Source organism: Cervus elaphus, chromosome 14 (genome assembly GCF_910594005.1).
Source record: "Cervus elaphus chromosome 14, mCerEla1.1, whole genome shotgun sequence".
Taxonomy (NCBI): Eukaryota; Metazoa; Chordata; class Mammalia; order Artiodactyla; family Cervidae; genus Cervus; species Cervus elaphus.
The window spans coordinates 37,364,095-37,384,172 of NC_057828.1; the positions used below are offsets into that span (position 1 = coordinate 37,364,095).

Consider the following 20,078-nt stretch of genomic DNA (forward strand, 5'->3'; position numbering starts at 1 on the left):
GGATGAGATGACTGGATGGCATCACCGACTCGATGGACATGAGTTTGAGTAACCTCCGGGAGTTTGTGATGGACAGGGAGGCCTGGTGTGCTGCGATTCATGGGGTCGCAAAGAGTCAGACACGACTGAGCGACTGAACTGAACTGAACTGAACTGAATATGTCAGCTTACAAAAAGAAAAAAAACCTTATTTGTTTAAATCTTATGAAGTTCTGCAGTTTTAAAAATTAAAGTGGCATTTTTTTTGCATGAAGAATTTTAAAAATTAGAACAGAGATGCACAGGGGTGTCATTAAATATTGGATGGTAATTACTGTTAGAGCCAATTTTTCAGTGTTTGGGGTCCTTTGTGCAAAAAGTACATGTCTATAAACAGCTAAGCTATACCTCCAATAAATATTCAACAATGACCTGTGTTATATAGCACTTTGAAGAGAATGAGGGAAATGTGATTATTATGACATCCTGTCTTCCCTCAAGGTTCTCACAGAAGAGTAAATCTGCTTCATTCCACATTCTTTCCTATTCATCCCTAGAACTATAGGTCTAGAGCAAGATTTTCAAAGAAACTCAATAAATGTGCATTACATACTGTTTAATGATGAGGAGGAGGCTCAGGTTTGATCCCTGGGTTGGGAAGATCCCCTTGAGAAGGAAATGGCAACCCATTCAAGTATTCTTCCCTGGAAAATCCCATGGACAGAGGCGCCCAATGGGCTACAGTCCATGAGGTCACAAAGAGTTGGACAACAACAAAACAAAATATTTACTGAGAGATCCTGAGAATACTTAACCCATCAAAAACATGGACTGCTGCTGCTGCTAAGTCACTTCAGTTGTGTCCGACTCTGTGCGACCCCATAGACGGCAGCCCACCAGGCTTCCCGGTCCCTGGGATTCTCCAGGCAAGAACACTGGAGTGGGTTGCCATTTCCTTCTCCAATGCGTGAAAGTGAAAAGTGAAAGTGAAGTCGCTCAGTCATGTCTGACTCTTAGCGACCCCATGGACTGCAGCCTACCAGGCTCCTCCATCCACAGAATTTTCAAGGCAAGAGTACTGGAGTGGGGTGCCATTGCCTTCTCCAAATCATGGACTACTTGTGGTATAGTCATATTGCCAGGACTGTGTCTGTGTGGTTCTAAGGATTCAGAAAAGGTATTTAGGCAGTTCAAAGAGCCTTCTTATTCTCCTGAAAGAAAAATAGTTTAAAGTTCAGTATCTTTGCCTCAGGAATATTTTGAACCCTTTCCTTATGATTGAGAGCTAAAGTTTTTCATTAAAATCTCTATCAGAAATTATTAAAAGAAGGTTTTTGTTTTGTTAAAGGTACAAATCAAAGCTGTAACATTTTGGTTGCTTCAGTTGCTTAGTCAGTTCAGTTGCTCAGTCATGACTCTTTGCAACCCCATGGACTTCAGCATGCCAGGCTTCCCTCTCCATCACCAATTCCCAGAACTTGCTCAAACTCATGTCCATTGAGTCAGTGAGGCTATCCAACCATCGCATCCTCTGTCATCCCCTTCTCCTCCTGCCTTCAGTCTTCCCCAGCATCAGGATCTTTTCCAGTGAGTCAGTTCTTGGCATCAGGTGGCCAAATATTGGAGTTTCAGCTTCAGCATCAGTCTTTCCAGTGAATATTCAGGACTAATTTCCTTTAGGATTGACTGGTTTGATCTCCTTGCTGTCTTTGGTTGCTTGCAAGTCCTCATATATCATATTTATGAAAATTTAACAGTATTTTTCTTTTGGTGAACTTCATTTTCAGGTTCAGGGTGGGGATAGTTATAGTTGTCACTTGTGAGGGTATGTGCTGTAATCTGGAGAGGCTATATGGCCTGAGTGGGAATACAGTAGCCTCAGCACAGAACCTAGTCCTGGTCTTATCACTCAGCATTGGAGCAGTCTTGAGGAAGCCCCTTTACTACTCAAGTCCAGAGCATGGGTGAGGAGATAATATTTATGTCTAAATGTCTTTGATTCTTTTTCTTTAATTGTGGACGGAGTCCTGAAGTGATAGCCTTGGAAAGGGAAGATTATGAAGAGAAATTATGGTAGCTGAAAACTATATGCCAGTCAAATATCTTTGTATGACCACTGCCTTTGTTTTATAAATTCCCTTAGAGTAGGATATGAAGGGGGAAATCTTGCTGTTTGTTCATTCTTTTAACACTTGCGCATCACCTTTTATATGTCAGCCACTGGTCTGGGTGTTTTAGATCCAGAGATAAGTAACACACACCCCTATCTCCGAGGAACTCAAGATACAGATAAAAGTTAACAGAGGAAGATAATACCATTGACAAGTGTAATGAATGATGATATTAATAGATCTTAAAGGAGAAACACATCACCTGATAAGGTGAAGTGAGGGTGAGAAGAGTAGGCTTCCTGAAGTAGTTAATATATGAACTGAAGTTGATGAAGTCAGCTGGGATTAACTGAAGGAAAAAGAGTCAGAATAGCATAAGCAGTCATGGAAGTAAGAAACAGTATGGTATGTGGAGAACTATGAGCAGTGTGTGAAGAACACTTGCTTGTTTGTTTTCCTTGTTTTCACTTCAAATCATAGATTGTGGGATTATACAGTGATATAACTTACACTGCTTCTGTTAAGTAGAGAGAACACATAATTTTGTAACTCTAAAAGTGATAGATACCTCTAAGATTTCAAGTCAAAAGCACAGATCAGGGCTAAGCTTTCCAGAAGTTGCAGTGACAGGGCTGATTTGTATCTCTTAGGGTATGAGATACTGTTGCATCTCTTAACTAGTTTCACATTGTAGCTAATTGATAGCTCTAATACAATTTAAAAGAAAAAAACAAAACACAACACCCTGCTTGTTACTCTGATGTCCTCAGTATAAAGATAATTGAAACTCTTAAGTATTCTGGATATATACATTTATGCATGAAAATTTTAGCAGATCTGCCCACTTATTTGTTAATGTTAAAGATAAAGCTTAGAAATTGCTAGAAAGGTGTTATTCCTTCCTATACCCCTCCTGGCTATGAAGCCATTGAATCAGCTCTTAATGTGACTGTGATAACACATTTCTCTTTCAATCTTTTGGTTCCATAAGATGCTGGAATTTTTTTCTTCCTTTCTCTGTCTCTAACTCTCTTAACTGGGAATTAAGGTCTTGCTAACATAGGTGCCTAATAGTTGAATATGATGAATGGATATACATTTAACAATAAAATAATAGTTCATAATGTGTTAACTTAAAGCCATAAATATATTGGGTGATCACACAACAATAAAACCACTATAATTATACTGACAAGCAATCAAACTGGCTCTTTTATGCTGAACTGAGACTACCTCTGTAACAGAAATAACCAAAAACTAGGCCAGGAAAATAAGTTTCTTGTTTCCTGTATTAAATGTAATTTCAAAAATTAGGCTTCTTTGCATTTCTTTCTGTTCAGGAAAGTGGGGTGGAGGAAGAAAGAAGAAAACTTAAAAAAAAAACTTTTTCTGAAGGTATTTTAAAATCATCTTTCACAATAAGAAAAAATTATAGTCCTGGAACCAATATTTGGCTCTCTTCAAAAGAATAGACATTTTCCAATGGCTGCTTGTATATTTTCCCTAAATAGATGCTCAAATGTGAAAAATAAGCAGGGTGCCTGGAGATAGCTAATAAGATTTAGGTACTTGAAATTCTACATTGGTCAAGTAGCACTATATATATATTTGAAAAGCTGAGTTTCTCCTTTTTTCAAAAGGGAAGACCACTCCTCAAGATAACTTAGGTTGTTAATGGCAAGTTAGGCACAACACTTTGCAATATCTGTGCTCTTGTGAATGGTTTTCTGTCCTTCATTTCCTCAGAGCTTTCTTGAGGATCTAGATGAATCCATCCTCGCAAACACATTTAAATCAATGGCAGTTTTAAAGGAACAACTATGAGAGAGCACAAGTTAGATTCAATATTTTCAAAATGCATGCTTATTAAAGTCTATTTTGAGTGTAAGTGTTTTCATAAATTTTAGGAAATTTTAGGAAACTTCATAAACACCGTTGTCAAGTTTGATAATCAAGTTTGTTTTAAAATTAATTTGGACCCATTCTGTTTTAAGCAACTGGAATTATTTGCTCACTGTTAATGTCACTCATTTATTAGATCTCAGGTGGGTAGGCTACAACCCTACCAAGTCTCCAAGAGAGGTAGAAATGGAATCTCCACTTACACAAAATTTCATTCATGCAGCACTGAGGCAGTTTACTGAGTGTGTATAGCTATTTACATTACATTTTTGTTGTTGTTGTTATTTTATGTAGAAATGAATTACACTGAAAACCAAAGTTGAACAGAAATGAACCTCTTAGGTAAATCTGCTCTTCTGTAATCTCCCATTTCTGCTCGTATTTTTACCATTCTGTTCATACATAATGCTCCTGGACTGGAAACCTTGAGTCCTCATAGTTCTCCTACTGGCCAACTCCAGTCCTAGTCAGTCACAAGTCTGATTTTGTTCTAATTCTCTTGTACACTGAACTAGCTCAGGGCCTTTCAATCTTGGATCACAACTAGCAGAAATGTTGACTACTCTGCTTTTCTTTTGACTGGCTTAAGGCTCTCCATGCACACTGCCAAAGGTGAGGATCAAGGGAAGTTCTACTGTGTAAATGAATCTTGAGTGTCTTGAAAATAGTGGAAAGACCTTTCAGTCAAAGAGAATAGTACTATAAAGGCTTGAAACACAAAGGAGTTTCAAAACCTGTCAGCACATTTTGGTTGACTTGAGAGTAGATACAGGGATGGATGAGGCAAATCAGAAATGAGAAAAGCATCAGCTTACAAAGTATTAGCTTTTCCATGCTAAGAATTGTGCTTAAAACATAGTAGATACTCAGCAATCATTCATTAAGTGAATAAATAAGTGAATCGCTTTATCCACTACTAGTATATTAAATCTTTCTGTTTAAACATTTCATATTTAATAATTGACTAGTTTGCACTTGACTCATTGAATGAAGACAATGTATTCACACTATTTTCAACACCTCGTATGTGGCTGATCCTTAGTCTATTATAACAATTAGATACATTCCTTCTCTTCTAAGTGCTGTTAAATGTTCTTGAATTTAACATATATAGATATTCACATATATTTGTGTTTTTCTTTTTTTCTTATTCTAGGGTCAGATATCGTTCAATGGTTAATAAAGAACTTAACCATAGAAGATCCAGGTAAATAAATCATTTTCCCATAGAATTATTTTCTTTGTGGTTTTAAGAAATATGTTTTCTCAGGGCTAACGTGACAAACAAACTTGGCAAGCAAACCTGAAAAATTATGATTATATTTAACTATATTTTTCACATATATACAGATTTTATGGTAATCAATGTATATTTAACTAAAAACTATAGTATACTTAACTATATTTAATTCAGTTTACTTAATTTTTTTTCAATATGTAATGTCCTGTTTTATAATATTTAACTCAAGTGATTGGTGACTGTTAGAATGGATGAGCATTATACATGTCCATAAATAATTATACATATAACTTATAGCAAGGGATTATGAAATAATGTGATTTCTCTTATGAAAACACACAGGACCAAATCTTGTTAATTTTCCCTTAACTCTGTTTTTTTGTGTGAGGTTTGAAAACAATTTTATTTGTAATTCTAACTTCTTTTTATCACTCCTACATTTTGTTTTTAATGGTCTTATTGCAGTCATGGACTCGTTCATTGTGGTAGACATTTTGTGTATTCTGCAACACGAAACCCAACTTGCAGAGTTTGAAAACATTTTCTACAAGCACACTTTTCCATTGCCTAGAACACATTCCTAATTATGAAGGATTTAATGCATTTTAAAAAGTGTCACGTAAGAAGAGCCTTCATGTGTCGCAAATTTTTCACATCCCTGAAATTAAAATGAGATGTGTTTTGTTTAGAGAAGATGCACTGAACTTCCTAAGGCCCCGTGGTGTTTTTCTGTTTTACTGACGGTTGTATGAGAATAATTCTGCTGTTCTCCTACCATTCTGAAGTACGGTATTCTTTGAGTTCTCCAAGGTCCTTTCTGCATGGGCACACCATTTATTTTTTACAGTATAAGCCTTCTAGTTTTTCAGGTCTTAATTGGGAAACAAGAAACAGGTAGTCTATGCTCTTAGATAAAGGTAGTAACCTTTTGTTTGTTTTTGCCCCCCATTGTTTGAAATAGTATTCTATCATATTGATTACCCTTTGCTGTGTAACAAACTACCCTGAAACTTAGTGACTTAGAATAAACAGCTATTCTATTTAGTTCATGATTCTGTAGATTGGCTGGTCACGTCTTCTGGCCAGAGTTTCCTTGGTTGGTTCCTGCTGGACTTTCTGATGGACTGTAGCCAGCTGGTGGGTGGATGATCTAGGATTTCTGACATATTTGGTGCTCGGTAGGCTGTCAGCCAGGTGCGTCTCATTCTCTCATCCTTCAGCCTGCTAGCACTGGCTTTTTACCAGGCTGTTTTCAGGGTTCCAAGCGCAACACAGGCTTCTGCTTGTGTCACATTTTCTCTTTGTTTCATCTGCCAAGGCAAGCACCATGGCCAGGAACAGAACCAGTGCAGGAAGGTACTATCCAAAAACATGGATGCAGAAGGATGCAAGCAAATTGGGACAATTCCTAAAAAATCTTCCACATCTGTATTTCTTCTGCCTTTCAGATCTGCCCTCCTATGATATGTCCTACTAGCTTTTAGTTTGGAGTTGCAAAATCCACCCTCCAGCACCTGTTCATCTTTTCTTAGTAAATATGCTTTGTGTCCAATATCATATCATACTAATTGTAGATGTGATTTTGAATGAATTTATCAAAAGATAAAGCTTCAGTGAATTTTCCATCCTTCACGAAATAGTTGACAAACCATTGATAACTCCTTGATATCACCCTGCTCATCTGTGATCCTTGCTGCCTCTCACTGGAAGAAGGGTCACTCTTACCAAACTCTTGAGATGATACTGATCAAGATGAGTAATACCTCAGACTAACGAGTAGTGAAGATTTGACATGAGTCTTACTATGACCTCTGGAAGTCAAAGAGCATTAAATATGTATATGTTCCCTAAGTGTCACCCTAATCGTTCTGCTTTTCTCTTTCTATCAGCCCATGCTTCTTGAGATCCCAGTATTCCTTGAGAGACATCCTGAAATTGAAGATGGCTCATGGGCTTTGCTGACATACTTGAGCTTGAGTCTCTATATATACTTACTATCTATGGGGCATTGGGCAAGTGACTTAATTTCTCTGTTTTTACTTTTTTTCGTCTTTTCAGTAAGATGATTTTAGTACAGTGTTTTGTGAAGCTCAAATGAGTCAACATGCAAGTGTGCCAAAATCCTGATTTTATTTTAAAATAGGCCAGATTCTTTTAAAACCCTGAACATTTGCAGGGACATTTAACTAAATTGAATTCTCTAAAAATGTATGCAATTTTTATATTAGCCTTCAAAAACACAACCTGTTCCATGAAACCTTTTATTTATCATTCATTTCCCATTGGCTTTCCTTTACCATGAATATTTTCCAAGCATATTTACATTTGTTAGCTTAATTTTATTATCTTTTATATTTTATTTTACATGTCGGTCTTATTGCTTCAGTCAAATCTCAATAATGTAATGGCAGAGAACATATATCCTGTCCAGTCACTGACTGAAGTTCCAAGATCAATCAGTTCTCAATTATCACTTGATCTTTTTTTTTTCATTTATTTTTATTAGTTGGAGGCTAATTACTTTACAATATTGTAGTGGGTTTTGTCATACATTGACATGAATCAGCCATGTTTTTTTTTTTTTTTAAACTAATGGGAATCCACAGAAGTGCTATCAAATTTTTGATAACTACTGATTTAGTTTGTGATCTCCTAAGTGGATGAGAAGTGAAGAGGAAGAAATTTCAAATGCACTTTTCTTCATCTAAACCAAACCCAATGTAAAAGAAATGGTTTAAAATGCACACAGAAGAATAAGATTAAGAATAAATGTAGATTTATTCAGGATAAAAGTTTAATTTTGAACAGTTGCAATTTTTTTCTTTAGAAGTATCATATATTGTAAAAAAAAAAAAAGGCACTGTGAAAATTGAGATGTGTACAAAATTGAGATTCACCTGGATGTTTTATCAAACTGAATTGACTATCTTATCTGAATTAATTGAATCAATCTATTGTGTTTACCATTATAGAGTCTGTCATCTGCCCCTAAGTCTTGCCACAAGTCCTCTAGAGAAGTGATCTAAATTCTATTAAATATAATAAAATTCTGTTACATATGGCCTTTGTATTCCATGGATTTGGTTAGCTTGGCCAGTGAGATCAGTATGTTTCAGATTTGAGAAAGTATAGACTATCTCTGTTTTTAGGTTTTAAAACAATTTAAAAACATAGTTTTTAAACTAAATTGAATTCTCTAAAAATGTATGCAATTTTTATATTAGCCTTCAAAAACACAACCTGTTCCATGAAACCTTTTATTTATCATTCATTTCCCATTGGCATTCCTTTACCATGAATATTTTCCAAGCATATTTACATTTGTTAGCTTAATTTTATTATCTTTTATATTTTATTTTACATGTCAGTCTTATTGCTTCAGTCAAACATAGCTTTTAAAATAGTTTTAAATAGATCATTTCATCTGAATACCACAAAAATACCATGAAGTAGCCATACAGACATAGTTATTTTACAATTGGAGAATCAACTGAGAGGAAAGAAACTATGAATGCCCCAAATCTGACAAAAGCCCATTTAAATGCATAGAAACTTTTCCCCAATCTCCACCCTGTGTGTATGCTCCTTTTTGCACAATTATTTCAGAACTAGATCCTGCTTTTCCTTAAATGATTGGCAGCCATGGTAGGTGCATACGTCTACCTGATAAGATGTTTCAGTATCTTTTGGAATAAAGTACTTGATTTTTTGGGATTTGTTGTTATATTTACCTATTACATCCTGGGTATACCTTTTGTCAGAGCTATTTCCTATATATATCTCAATTCATATGTAATATAGGCAGAATAGAAGGAGATCTTTTCTATATACTCTTGTTTCAAACAATAGTCTTACTTGGATAGTGGAAAGTAGAAGCATTTAAAGCACTCTGAACCTATAAAAATACATGTTTTATTGTCCAGTTGACAAGTTACCATGTCAATGTGAAATAAAATTAAAGTGACCCCTTTATTAATTATTATTTCAGTGCTAAAGAACCATTCTAAGAAAATATTGTGTTTCTAAGGCGTAATTTAAAATTCTGCTGATAATATTCAAGAAATCATAGACTGGAGCCATCACATACACACCTCTAACAAGACTGATTAGTTTAACATTGTTCAGAGTGATAGATATAACCCAAGCATGCATCTTGCAAATTTGCATTTTCTGTTACAAGTAATGCTTAAAGAAAATACTAATAAATTCCTCGTATTCTTTGATTACTTGCTCCCAACCCATGTCCCTTCTCCTGCAGCCAGACCTTCATAATTATGTACATTGTAGCCCACCAGGCTCCTCTGTCCATGGAATTCTCCAGGTAAGAATACTGGAGTGGGTAGCCATTCCCTTCTCCAGGGGATCTTCCTGACCCAGGAATCAAACCCAGGTCTCCGGCAGGCAGATTCTTTACCATTTGAGCCACCAGGGAAGCCCAGTTATGTACACAGGGAATGCTATACGTTGTTCTAATTATTTTCATGTGAGATGAGCAAGAACCATAGTTTCCATTATGCATTCATTTTAGTGTCTTATCAGCTTTTCTTTTTTTTTCATGTACTCCATTGGAACCCCAGGTTTAAAAATACTTAAATATTTAAAATACAAATACAGTATTAATATCTTTATATTGACTATAATCAGGAACCTCTCTTTTGGTGGGCCCCTTGGGAATGCTTTAGCATGGCAGAAAGTAAGAAGTCTGCAAATGTTTACTCTATGGTATCTTCCAGTTAAAATAATCAAAACCAGCAAGTAAATTTCAGTCATATCTAGGCTACTGGCATCAACTCTTTCATTTAACTTATATCCTAGCTACAAGTTGTTCTCTTCCTCTTCCCCGTTTATATGTATTTTGCATTTGCATTTAAATACCATATTTCATAATGAAACAAGTAAGTGCTAGTGTCATTTTATTAGTATAATCATGTAGTTACTCTACATAATTAAAACTCAAAGCCCAGAATGTACTGAAAAATCTTCAGAAGTCCGTAAATCAAAGTTATGATTGTCAGAATACAGGCTGTAACTGCCAGCATGTCTGCCATGGTGTACCCATGAGCAGGCCATCTTTCTTGCTGATAGAGGATTTTTCTGGTTTTGACTTCTGGCTGTCTTCATCTCCCACCTCGATTACTATATTGCAATAACAGAAAATAATTATAATGCATTAGCATTAGTTAATCAGGTGTTGCCAGGTACCATGCTGTATGTTTTCTTCCTATTTAAATCATATGAATAGGAAGGAGACAAAAAAATTCACATGTACTGAATACCAACTATGTGCCAAGTACCTGCTGAAAACTTGGTATACAGTTGACCCTTAAACAACACAGCTTTGAACTACATAGGTCCACTAATTTGTAGATTTTTTCAATAGCAAATACTGCAATACTATAAAATCTGAAGTTTTGAATTTGAGGCTGTGGAACCCTGGATATGGAGGATTGACTGTAAAATTATGCTTATATTTTCAATTGTGTGGTGGGTCAGTGCCCGAAAGCTCCACATTGTTCAAGTGTCAACAGTATGTTATTCAATTTCAAAGAAAAAAAAGAGAGAAACTTCTTACAGTAGGTGGTAGACCAGAAAACTAGGTCTCAGATCATGTAACTACTCAGTTCAGTTCAGCCGCTCAGTCATGTCCGACTCTGTGCAACCCCATGAACCGCAGCATGCCAGGCCTCCCTGTCCATCACCAACTCCCAGAGTCCACCCAAACCCATGTCCATTGAGTCGGTGATGCCATCGAACCATCTCATCCTCTGTCGTCCCCTTCTTCTCCTGCCCTCAATCTTTCCCAGCATCATGGTCTTTTCAAATGAGTCAGCTCTTCGCATCAGGTGGCCAAAGTATTGGAGTTTCAGCTTCAACATCAGTCCTTCCAATGAACACCTAGGACTGATCTCTTTTAGGATGGACTGGTTGGATCTCCTTGCAGTCCAAGGGACTCTCAAGAGTCTTCTCTAACAGCACAGTTCAAAAGCACCAATTCTTCAGCACTCAGATTTTTTTATATTCCAACTCTCACATCCATACATGACTACTGGAAAAACCATAGCCTTGACTAGATGGACGTTTATTGGCACAGTAATGTCTCTGCTTTTTAATAGGCTGCCTAGGTTGGTCATAACATTTCTTGCAAGGAGCAAGCGTCTTTCAATTTCATGGTTGCAGTCACCATCTGCAGTGATTTTGGAGCCCCCCAAAATAAGTTTGTCACAGTTTCCATTGTTTCCACATCTGTTTGTCATGAAGTGATGGGACAGGATGCCATGATCTTAGTTTTCTAAATATTGAATTTTAAACCAACTTTTTCACTCTCCTCTTTCACTTTCATCAAGAGGCTCTTTAGTTCTTCTTCACCTTCTTCCATAAGGGTGGTGTCATCTGCATGTCTGAAGTTATTGATATTTCTCCCGGTAATCTTGATTCCAGCTAGTGCTTCTTCCAGCCCAGCATTTCTCATGATGTACTCTGCATAGAAGTTAAATATGCAGGGTGACAATATACAGCCTTGACATACCCCTTTTCCTATTTGGAGCCAGTCTGTTGTTCCATGTCCACTTTTAACTGTTGCTTCCTGACCTGCATACATGTTTCTCAGGAGGCAGGTAAGGTGGTCTGGTATTCTCATCTCTTTCAGAATTTTTCACAGTTTATTGTCATCCACACAGTCAAAGGCTTTAGCATAGTCAATAAAGCACAAATAGATGTTTTTCTGGAACTCTCTTGCTTTTTCGATGATCTGATGGATGTTGGCAATTTGACCTCTTGTTCCTCTGCCATTTCTAAATCCAGCTTGAACATCTGGAAGTTCATGGTTCACATACTGTTGAAGCCTGGCTTGGAGACTTTTGAGCATTACTTTACCAGCATGTGAGATAAGTGCAATTGTACGGTACTTTGAGCATTCTTTGGCATTGCTTTTCTTTGGGATTTTAATGATAACTGACCTTTTTCCAGTCCTGTGGCCACTGCTGAGTTTTCCAAATTTGCTGGAATATTGTATGAAGCACTTTCACAGCATCATCTTGTAGGATTTGAAATATCTCAACTGGAGTTCCATCACCTCCACTAGCTTTTTTTGTAGTGATGCTTCCTGAGGCCCACTTGACTTCGCATTCCAGGATGTCTGGCCCTAGGTGAGTGATCACATCATCGTGATTATCTGGTCTTGAAGATCTTTTTTGTATAGTTCTTCTGTGTATTCTTGCCACCTCTTCTTAATATCTCCTGCTTCTGTTAGGTTCATACAATTTCTGCCCTTTACTGAGCCCATCTTTGCATGAAATGTTCCCTTGGTATCTCTAATTTTCTTGAAGAGATCTCTAGTCTTTCCCATTCTATTGTTTTCCTCTATTTCTTTGCATTGATCTCTGAGGAAGGCTTTCTTATCTCTCCTTGCTATTCTTTGGAACTCTGCATTCAAATGGGAATATCTTTCCTTTTCTCCTTTGCCTTTAACTTCTCTTCTTTTCACAGCAATTTGTAAGGCCTCCTCAGACAACCATTTTGGCTTTTTGCATTTTTCTTGGTGATGGTCTTGATCCCTGTCTCCTGTACAGTGTCAGGAACCTCCAACCATAGTTCTTCAGGCACTCTATTAATTAGATCTAATCCCTTAAATCCATTTCTCACTTTCACTGTATGATTGTAAGGGATTTGATTTCGGTCATACCTAAATGGTCTAGTGGTTTTCCCTACTTTCTTCAATTTACGTCTGAATTTGGCAATAAGGAGTTCATGCTCTAAGCCACAGTCAGCTCCTGGTCTTGTTTTTGCTGACTGTATAGAGCTTCTCCATCTTTGGCTGCAGAGAATATAATCAATCTGATTTCAGTATTGACTATCTGGTGATGTCCATGTGTAGAGTCTTCTCTTGTGTTGTTGGAAGAAGGCGTTTGCTATGATCTTTCATTAAATGATCTGCCAGGTTTTCCTTAGATATTTCCTCAAGTGTACCTTCTGCTCTGCTTGTTGGGTGGTTCAATATATCTTTTGGGAGGATAGATGTCAGATGTCACATGTAGTACGTTAGTTGTTTACATTTTTCTTAAAATATTCTAAACTATTAAAAAGCAATATGAATCTACCATAAATAATTTAAGAAATGTGAAAAAACATAAAGAGGAGAATAAAATGTTCTCACAAAAAGCAGTCAGGTAATCACCACTAAAATTCTGGCACATTTTTTTTTCAGTCTTTTTGATGGCCTAAGTTCTTTCTGACTTTTTTTTGTACTGGAATTTGTCTCACTCGGTATCTTTCCTTCCCCATGTATGGGAGTTTTCCTGGACCACTCAGGAGCCAGTATCTCATGTCCCTTTGCCCCCATCAGTTTGTGAGGCCCACATCCTTGCCACAGCTTCAGTTGTCCTTATAAGGTTGCTGTGTCCTAGCATGATGACCCCCTGCCACCATTGTTTGATCCCAGCTAGGGGCACCGTTCCTACCTAGAAGCTATGAAGTCTGTGCTTCTTCCCAACTTCCACTTTCGCCTCTCAGACTTTAACTCTTTGCAAGATTTTCTTGAGTCTCATGGGGAGTAGTAGGAAAATACATCAACAAGCGTAGCTCTCACCCCTTCACAGTCCAGATTTGTCACTGCGTCCCTTAGAAGCTGATCCCCTCTTGCCCTCCTCATGTCTAGTGACACTGGCCAACATCCCCAACACGGACAGTCTTTCAGGTATGTTCAGGTCCAGTATCTGGGCTCAGTTAGCTCCTAGTCAATGAGAAAAGGATAGAATTTGCCTTCATTCTACTCTTAGCCACAGTTTCTAAATTCTCATTGCTGACTCTAGGATTGAGCTTTCCCAAGGACATCAGAGAACTGACCTTTGCTAAGGATATTTTTAGGATTGACCTCTTTCAAGAGCATGTTGACGTAACACCACCCCTGTGGACAGAGACCTGGGATGCCCTTCCGTTGTCACATGATGGTCTAATTTCAGGACATTTCCCAAAGTCTGAGGCAAATTTTCACTAGACTGTGAACTTTGTAAGTAGAAGGACTTTGTTTTGTTCTTTGCTCCATATCTGGCATCTTTACTGTGGTTCTCATACATATTGGATGTTTAAATATTATTTAATTTTAAACATTTTTAACAAAGAGAACATTAATATAAAAATAGACTGTTATTTTAATATTTCACTTAACATTATATAGAGGGCATTTTCATATTTATTACTCAAGCTCTAGATAAAGTTTATCTCAAAGTATAAGGGCATTTTCATATTTACTACTCAAGCTCTAGATAGAAGTTTATCTCAAAGTATAAGACCTATGTTCCAGTTACCCTACATGACACGAAGGGTTTAATTGTAGGACATAAAATGAAATATCCTGGGCTTATCAATCCATAGGTTTCATATCATATATTTTTCTCTAAGTAAAGGCAAGAATAAATGTTATCTAACTGTAGGAAAGTATTCTAAATGTTCTGAGGCTGCCTAAGGAAGTTGTCTTTATTGCATGGAAGTATGAGTTTTATGGGCAAGTGGTAGTTCCTGTTAGAAATAAAACATGATTTACTGATTGAAATATTGTAGCACTCTGGAAAACCCAAAGCAAAGGCATAGTAAGGACATAATGAGAGTCTCAAAAAATCATAAAAAAGGCAACATAGTTTGGAAGTTTACCTTTAGGCCTCAAATAATATCATATTAAGTGAAATAGCTGTTTTAGGTTATGGTTTGATTATTTTTCTGAGAAACTTTTCAAAAAAATATAAGGCCATTAGAAAGTATCCTGAAATCCATCAGGAATTCTTTTTTTTAACATGATTCAAGTCTGACCACTTGCATCCAGCTTAGGAAAGTAGCAGTCGAAGACATTTCCTTTCCCTACAGTTCAGGAGAGAGAGTGGATCACCCTGTCTGGAATGACACATTTATACCAGCAAGTATTGTAAGATAAAATGATATTGCAGGTTGGAACACACGACTACTGAACTACTTACTCTTCTGGGACCTTTCTACTCAACTGGCGTGTAGTGAACAAGCTATGAAGGAAGGAGAATACCGTGTCCCTATATAGTAGGCAAATTCCCATTGCCTCACTTTTTTACAAACTTGCACTCTTAGATTTATTAATGTCTTCTAGTTCCCAACTAGAAGATGTCCTTTTCATCGTAGGGAACTGGAATGCAGAAGTAGGAAGTCAGGAGATACCTGGAGTAACAGGCAAGTTTGACCTTGGAGTACAAAATGAGGCAAGACAAAGGGTAAGAGAGTTTTGCCAAGAGAATGTGCTGGTTATAGCAAACACCCTTTTCCAACAACACAAGAGAAGACTCTACACATGGACATCACCAGATGGTCAATACTGAAATCAGATTGATTATAGTCTTTGCTGCCAAAGATGAAGAAGCTCTGTACAGTCAGCAAAAACAAGACCAGGAGCTGACTGTGGCTCAGATCATGAACTCCTTATTGCCAAATTCAGACTTAAATTGAAGAAAGTAGAGAAAACCACTAGACCATTCAGGTATGACATAAGTCAAATTCCTTACTGTTACACATGGAAGTGGGAAATTGATTGAAGGGATTAGATCTGATAGGCAGAGTGCCTGCAGAACTATGGACAGAGCTACGTAACATTGTGCAGGAGGTGGTATCAAGAACATCACCAAGAAAAAGAAAGGCAAAAAGTCTGTCTGAGGAGGCCTTACAAATAGCTGTGAAAAGAAGAGACATGAAAGGCAAAGGAGAAAAGGCAGGATATACTCAGGAGAATGCAGAATTACAAAGAATAGCACGGAGAGATGAGAAAGCTTTTTTTTTTCCCATTTATTTTTATTAGTTGCAGGATAATTACTTTACAATATTGTAGTGGTTTTTGTCATACATTGACATGAATCAGCCATGGATTTACATGTATTCCCCATCCCAATCCCCCCTCCCACCTCCCTCTCCACCTGATTCCTCTGGGTCTTCCCAGTGCACCAGGCCCGAGCACTTGTCTCATGCATCCAACCTGGGCTGGTGATCTGTTTCACCCTAGATAATACACATGTTTTGATGCTGTTCTCTCGAAACATCCCACCCTCGCCTTCTCCCACAGAGTCCAAAATTCTGTTCTGTACATCTGTGTCTCTTTTTCTGTTGTGCATATAGGGTTATTGTTACCATCTTTCTAAGTTCCATATATATGAGTTAGTATACTGTATTGGTCTTTATCTTTCTGGCTTACTTCACTCTGTATAATGGGCTCCAGTTTCATCCATCTCATTAGAACTGATTCAAATGAATTCTTTTTAATGGCTGAGTAATATTCCATGGTGTATATGTACCACAGCTTCCTTATCCATTTGTCTGCTGATGGGCATCTAGGTTGCTTCCATGTCCTGGCTATTATAAATAGTGCTGCGATGAACATTGGGGTGCACGTGTCTCTTTCAGATCTGGTTTCCTCAGTGTGTATGCCCAGAAGTGGGATTGCTGGGTCATATGGCAGTTCTATTTCCAGTTTTTTAAGAAATCTCCACACTGTTCTCCATAGCGGCTGTACTAGTTTGCATTCCCACCTGGAAATACAAAAAACCTCGAATAGCCAAAGTAATCTTGAGAAAGAAGAATGGAACTGGAGAAATCAACCTGCCTGACTTCAGACTATACTACAAAGCCACAGTCATCAAGACAGTATGGTACTGGCACAAAGGCAGAAATATAGATCAATGGAACAGAATAGAAAGCCCAGAGATAAATCCACAAACCTATGGACACCTTATCTTCGACAAAGGAGGCAAGAATATACAATGGAAAAAAGACAACCTCTTTAACAAGTGGTGCTGGGAAAACTGGTCAACCACTTGTAAAAGAATGAAACTAGAACACTTTCTAACACCATACACAAAAATAAACTCAAAATGGATTAAAGATCTAAATGTAAGACCAGAAACTATAAAACTCCTAGAGGAGAACATAGGCAAAACACTCTCCGACATAAATCACAGCAGGATCCTCTATGACCCACCTCCCAGAATATTGGAAATAAAAGCAAAAAAGAAAGCTTTTTAAAGTGAGCGATGCAAAGAAATAGAGGAAAACAATAGAATGGGAAAAATCTCTTCAAGAAATTTAGAGATACCAAGGAAACATTTCATGCAAAGATGAGCACAATAGAAGAATTATACAAAACAGATCTTAATGACCCAGATAACCACAACCATGTGATCACTCACCTAAAGCCAAGTCAAGTGAGCCTTAGGAAGCTTCACTATGAACAAAGCTAGTGGAGGTGATGGAATTCCAGCTGAACTATTTCAGATCCTACAAGGTGTTGCTGATAACGTCCTGCACTCAATATGCCAGCAAATTTGGAAAACTCAACAGTTGCCACAGAACTGGAAAAGGTCACTTTTCATTCCAATTGCAAAGAAGGGCAATGCCAGATAATGTCCAAACTACCACACAATTGCACTCATCTCTCACTTTAGCAAAGTAATGCTCAAAATCCTTCAAGCGAGGCTTCAACAGTACATGAACTTCCAGATGTTCCAGTTGAATTTAGAAAAGGCAGAAGAACCAGAGAGCAAATTGCCAGCATCTGTTGGATCATAGAAAAAGCTAGAGACTTTCAGAAAAGTCTCTACTTCTGCTTCATTGACTACACTAAAGCCTTTTACTCTGTAGATCACAACAAACTGTAGAAAATCTTACAGAGATGGGAATAACAGACCACCTTACCTGCCTCCTGTGAAACCTGTATGCAGGTCAAGAAGCAACAGTTAGAACCATACATGGAACAATGGACTGGTTCCAAATTGGGAAAGGAGTATGTCAAGGCACTCTGCTTATTTAACTTATATGCAGAGTACACCATGCGAAATGCTGGATGAAGCACAAGCTGGAATTAAGATTGCCCGGAGAAATATCAATAACCTCAGATATGCAGATGACACCACCCTTTGGTAGAAAGCAAAGAGCACCCAAAGAGCCTCTTGGTGAAAGTAAAAGAGGAGAGTGAAAAGTCTGGCTTAAAACTCAACATTCAAAAAACGAAGATCATGGCATCCGGTCCCATCACTTCATGACAAATATTTCAGGAAACAATGGAAACAGTGACATACTTTATTTTTTTGGGCTCCAGAATCACTGTGGATGGTGAAATTAAAAGAAGATATTAAGAATAGGAGGCAAGAATACACAGAAGAAATGGGAATACCAGCCCTTTAATGTCACTGCAGCCCTGAAATTAAAAGACGCTTGCTCTTTGGAAAAAAAATCTATGACAAATCTAGACAGCCTATTAAAAAACAGAGACATTACTTTGCCTACAAAGGTCCGTATAGTCATAACTATGGTTTTTCCAGTAGTCATGTATGGATGTGAGAGCTGGACAATAAAAAAAACTAAGCACCAAAGAGCTGATGCACTGGGAAGACCCAGAGGGATGGGATAGGGAGGGAGGTGGGAGGGGGGATCAGGATGGGGAACACATGTAAATCTATGGCTGATTCATGTCAATGTATGGCAAAAACCACTACAATATTGTAAAGTAATTAGCCTCCAACTAATAAAAATAAATGGAAAAAAAAAAAAAGAACTGATGCCTTCAAACTGTGGTGCTGGAGAAGACTCTTGAGAGTCCCTTGAACAGCAAGGAGATCAAACCAGTCAATACTAAAGGAAATCCACCCTGAGTATTCATTGGAAGGACTGATGCTGAAGCTCCAGTACTTTGGCGACCTGATGCCAGGAGCCAACTCATTGGAAAAGACCCTGATGCTGGAAAAGGTTGAAGGCAGGAGGAGAAGGTGATGACAGAGGATGAGGTGGTTGGATGGCATCACCGACTCAATGGACATGAGTTTGAGCAAGCTCCGGGAGATGGTGAAGGAAAGGGAAGCCTAGGGTGCTGCAGTCCATGGAGTCACAAAGAGTTAGCCATGACTGAGCGACTGAACAACAAAGCTCCCAACTGGCCTACTAAATTTAATAAATACACCTAATTTACTGAAGGGCTTCCCTGGTGGCTCAGCGGTAAAGAATCCGCCTGCAATGAAGGATAGCACCTCCAATGCAGGAGACGCCAGTTTGATCCTTGGGTTGGAAAGATCCCCTGGAGAAGGAAATGCAACCTATTCCAGTATACTTGCCTGGGAAGTCCCATGAATAGAGGAGCCTGGTGGGATACTCTCCATGGGGTTTCAGCAGTCGGACACAACTTAGAGACTAAACCACCACCCCAAGTTACTAACAGATGTGCAATGACAACCTAATAAAGATGCAGTATCATAAAGGAATAAATTATTGAAAGTAGGAAAGACTTCTTAATCCAGTGCCTTAACTTGCCTTTCATCACATCCCCACTGTCCCACTCAGTCCTTTACAAGAAAAGTTGTTGCAAACAGTTGAGCATAAGTGTCTGGAAACTTGGGGCTCCTCCTCAGTGGTGGTATTGAGAGGAAGGGGGTCATGGTAGCTGCCTCTCAGGCCTGTGCTCATTGTCTTTTTGCACCTTCTGCCAATTCTGCTTTTCACTTTGCATGTTCATTCACTGTAGGGAAATCCTAGGGCCATGGCTTGCAGAAGCTGCTACCAGAAGTTAAATAAAGCTGTGCAGTTGGGAACACCTCTGTAACTGATAATTGAAACATCTTAGCACATAATCCATCCCAGGTATATCATGTCACAGAAAAAGATGCAAGCAAATTGACAGTGATGTGGATAGTTTAAAAATAAAGAATAGAGTAGAAATATAGCTGTTTGCATAGATTATATCATACAAATGATGCAAAACTTTCCCATCTTAAACAGGACCTCTGTAGAATATAACCTGTAATGAGAACAGTAGAAGTGTGGGAGAGAGTTCATTGTGAAGTACAGAGGTTATTAAA

At 37.9% G+C, this 20,078-nt stretch overlaps 1 protein-coding gene across 7 annotated transcripts in view; it reads left to right on the plus strand.

Moving 5' to 3' along the window:
- The window catches only part of RGS7 (regulator of G protein signaling 7), a 469,633-nt gene that overhangs the window by 331,799 nt on the left and 117,756 nt on the right, over window positions 1–20,078 (plus strand). For 5 of the 7 annotated variants that reach the window (XM_043923593.1, XM_043923591.1, XM_043923594.1 and 2 more), the window contains exon 4: window positions 5,149–5,199. The exons of the other annotated variants lie outside the window; for them this stretch is intronic. In XM_043923593.1, the coding sequence (XP_043779528.1) occupies window positions 5,149–5,199 (51 nt within the window). The remainder of the gene's footprint in view (window positions 1–5,148; window positions 5,200–20,078) is intronic. 7 annotated transcript variants of the gene reach the window in all.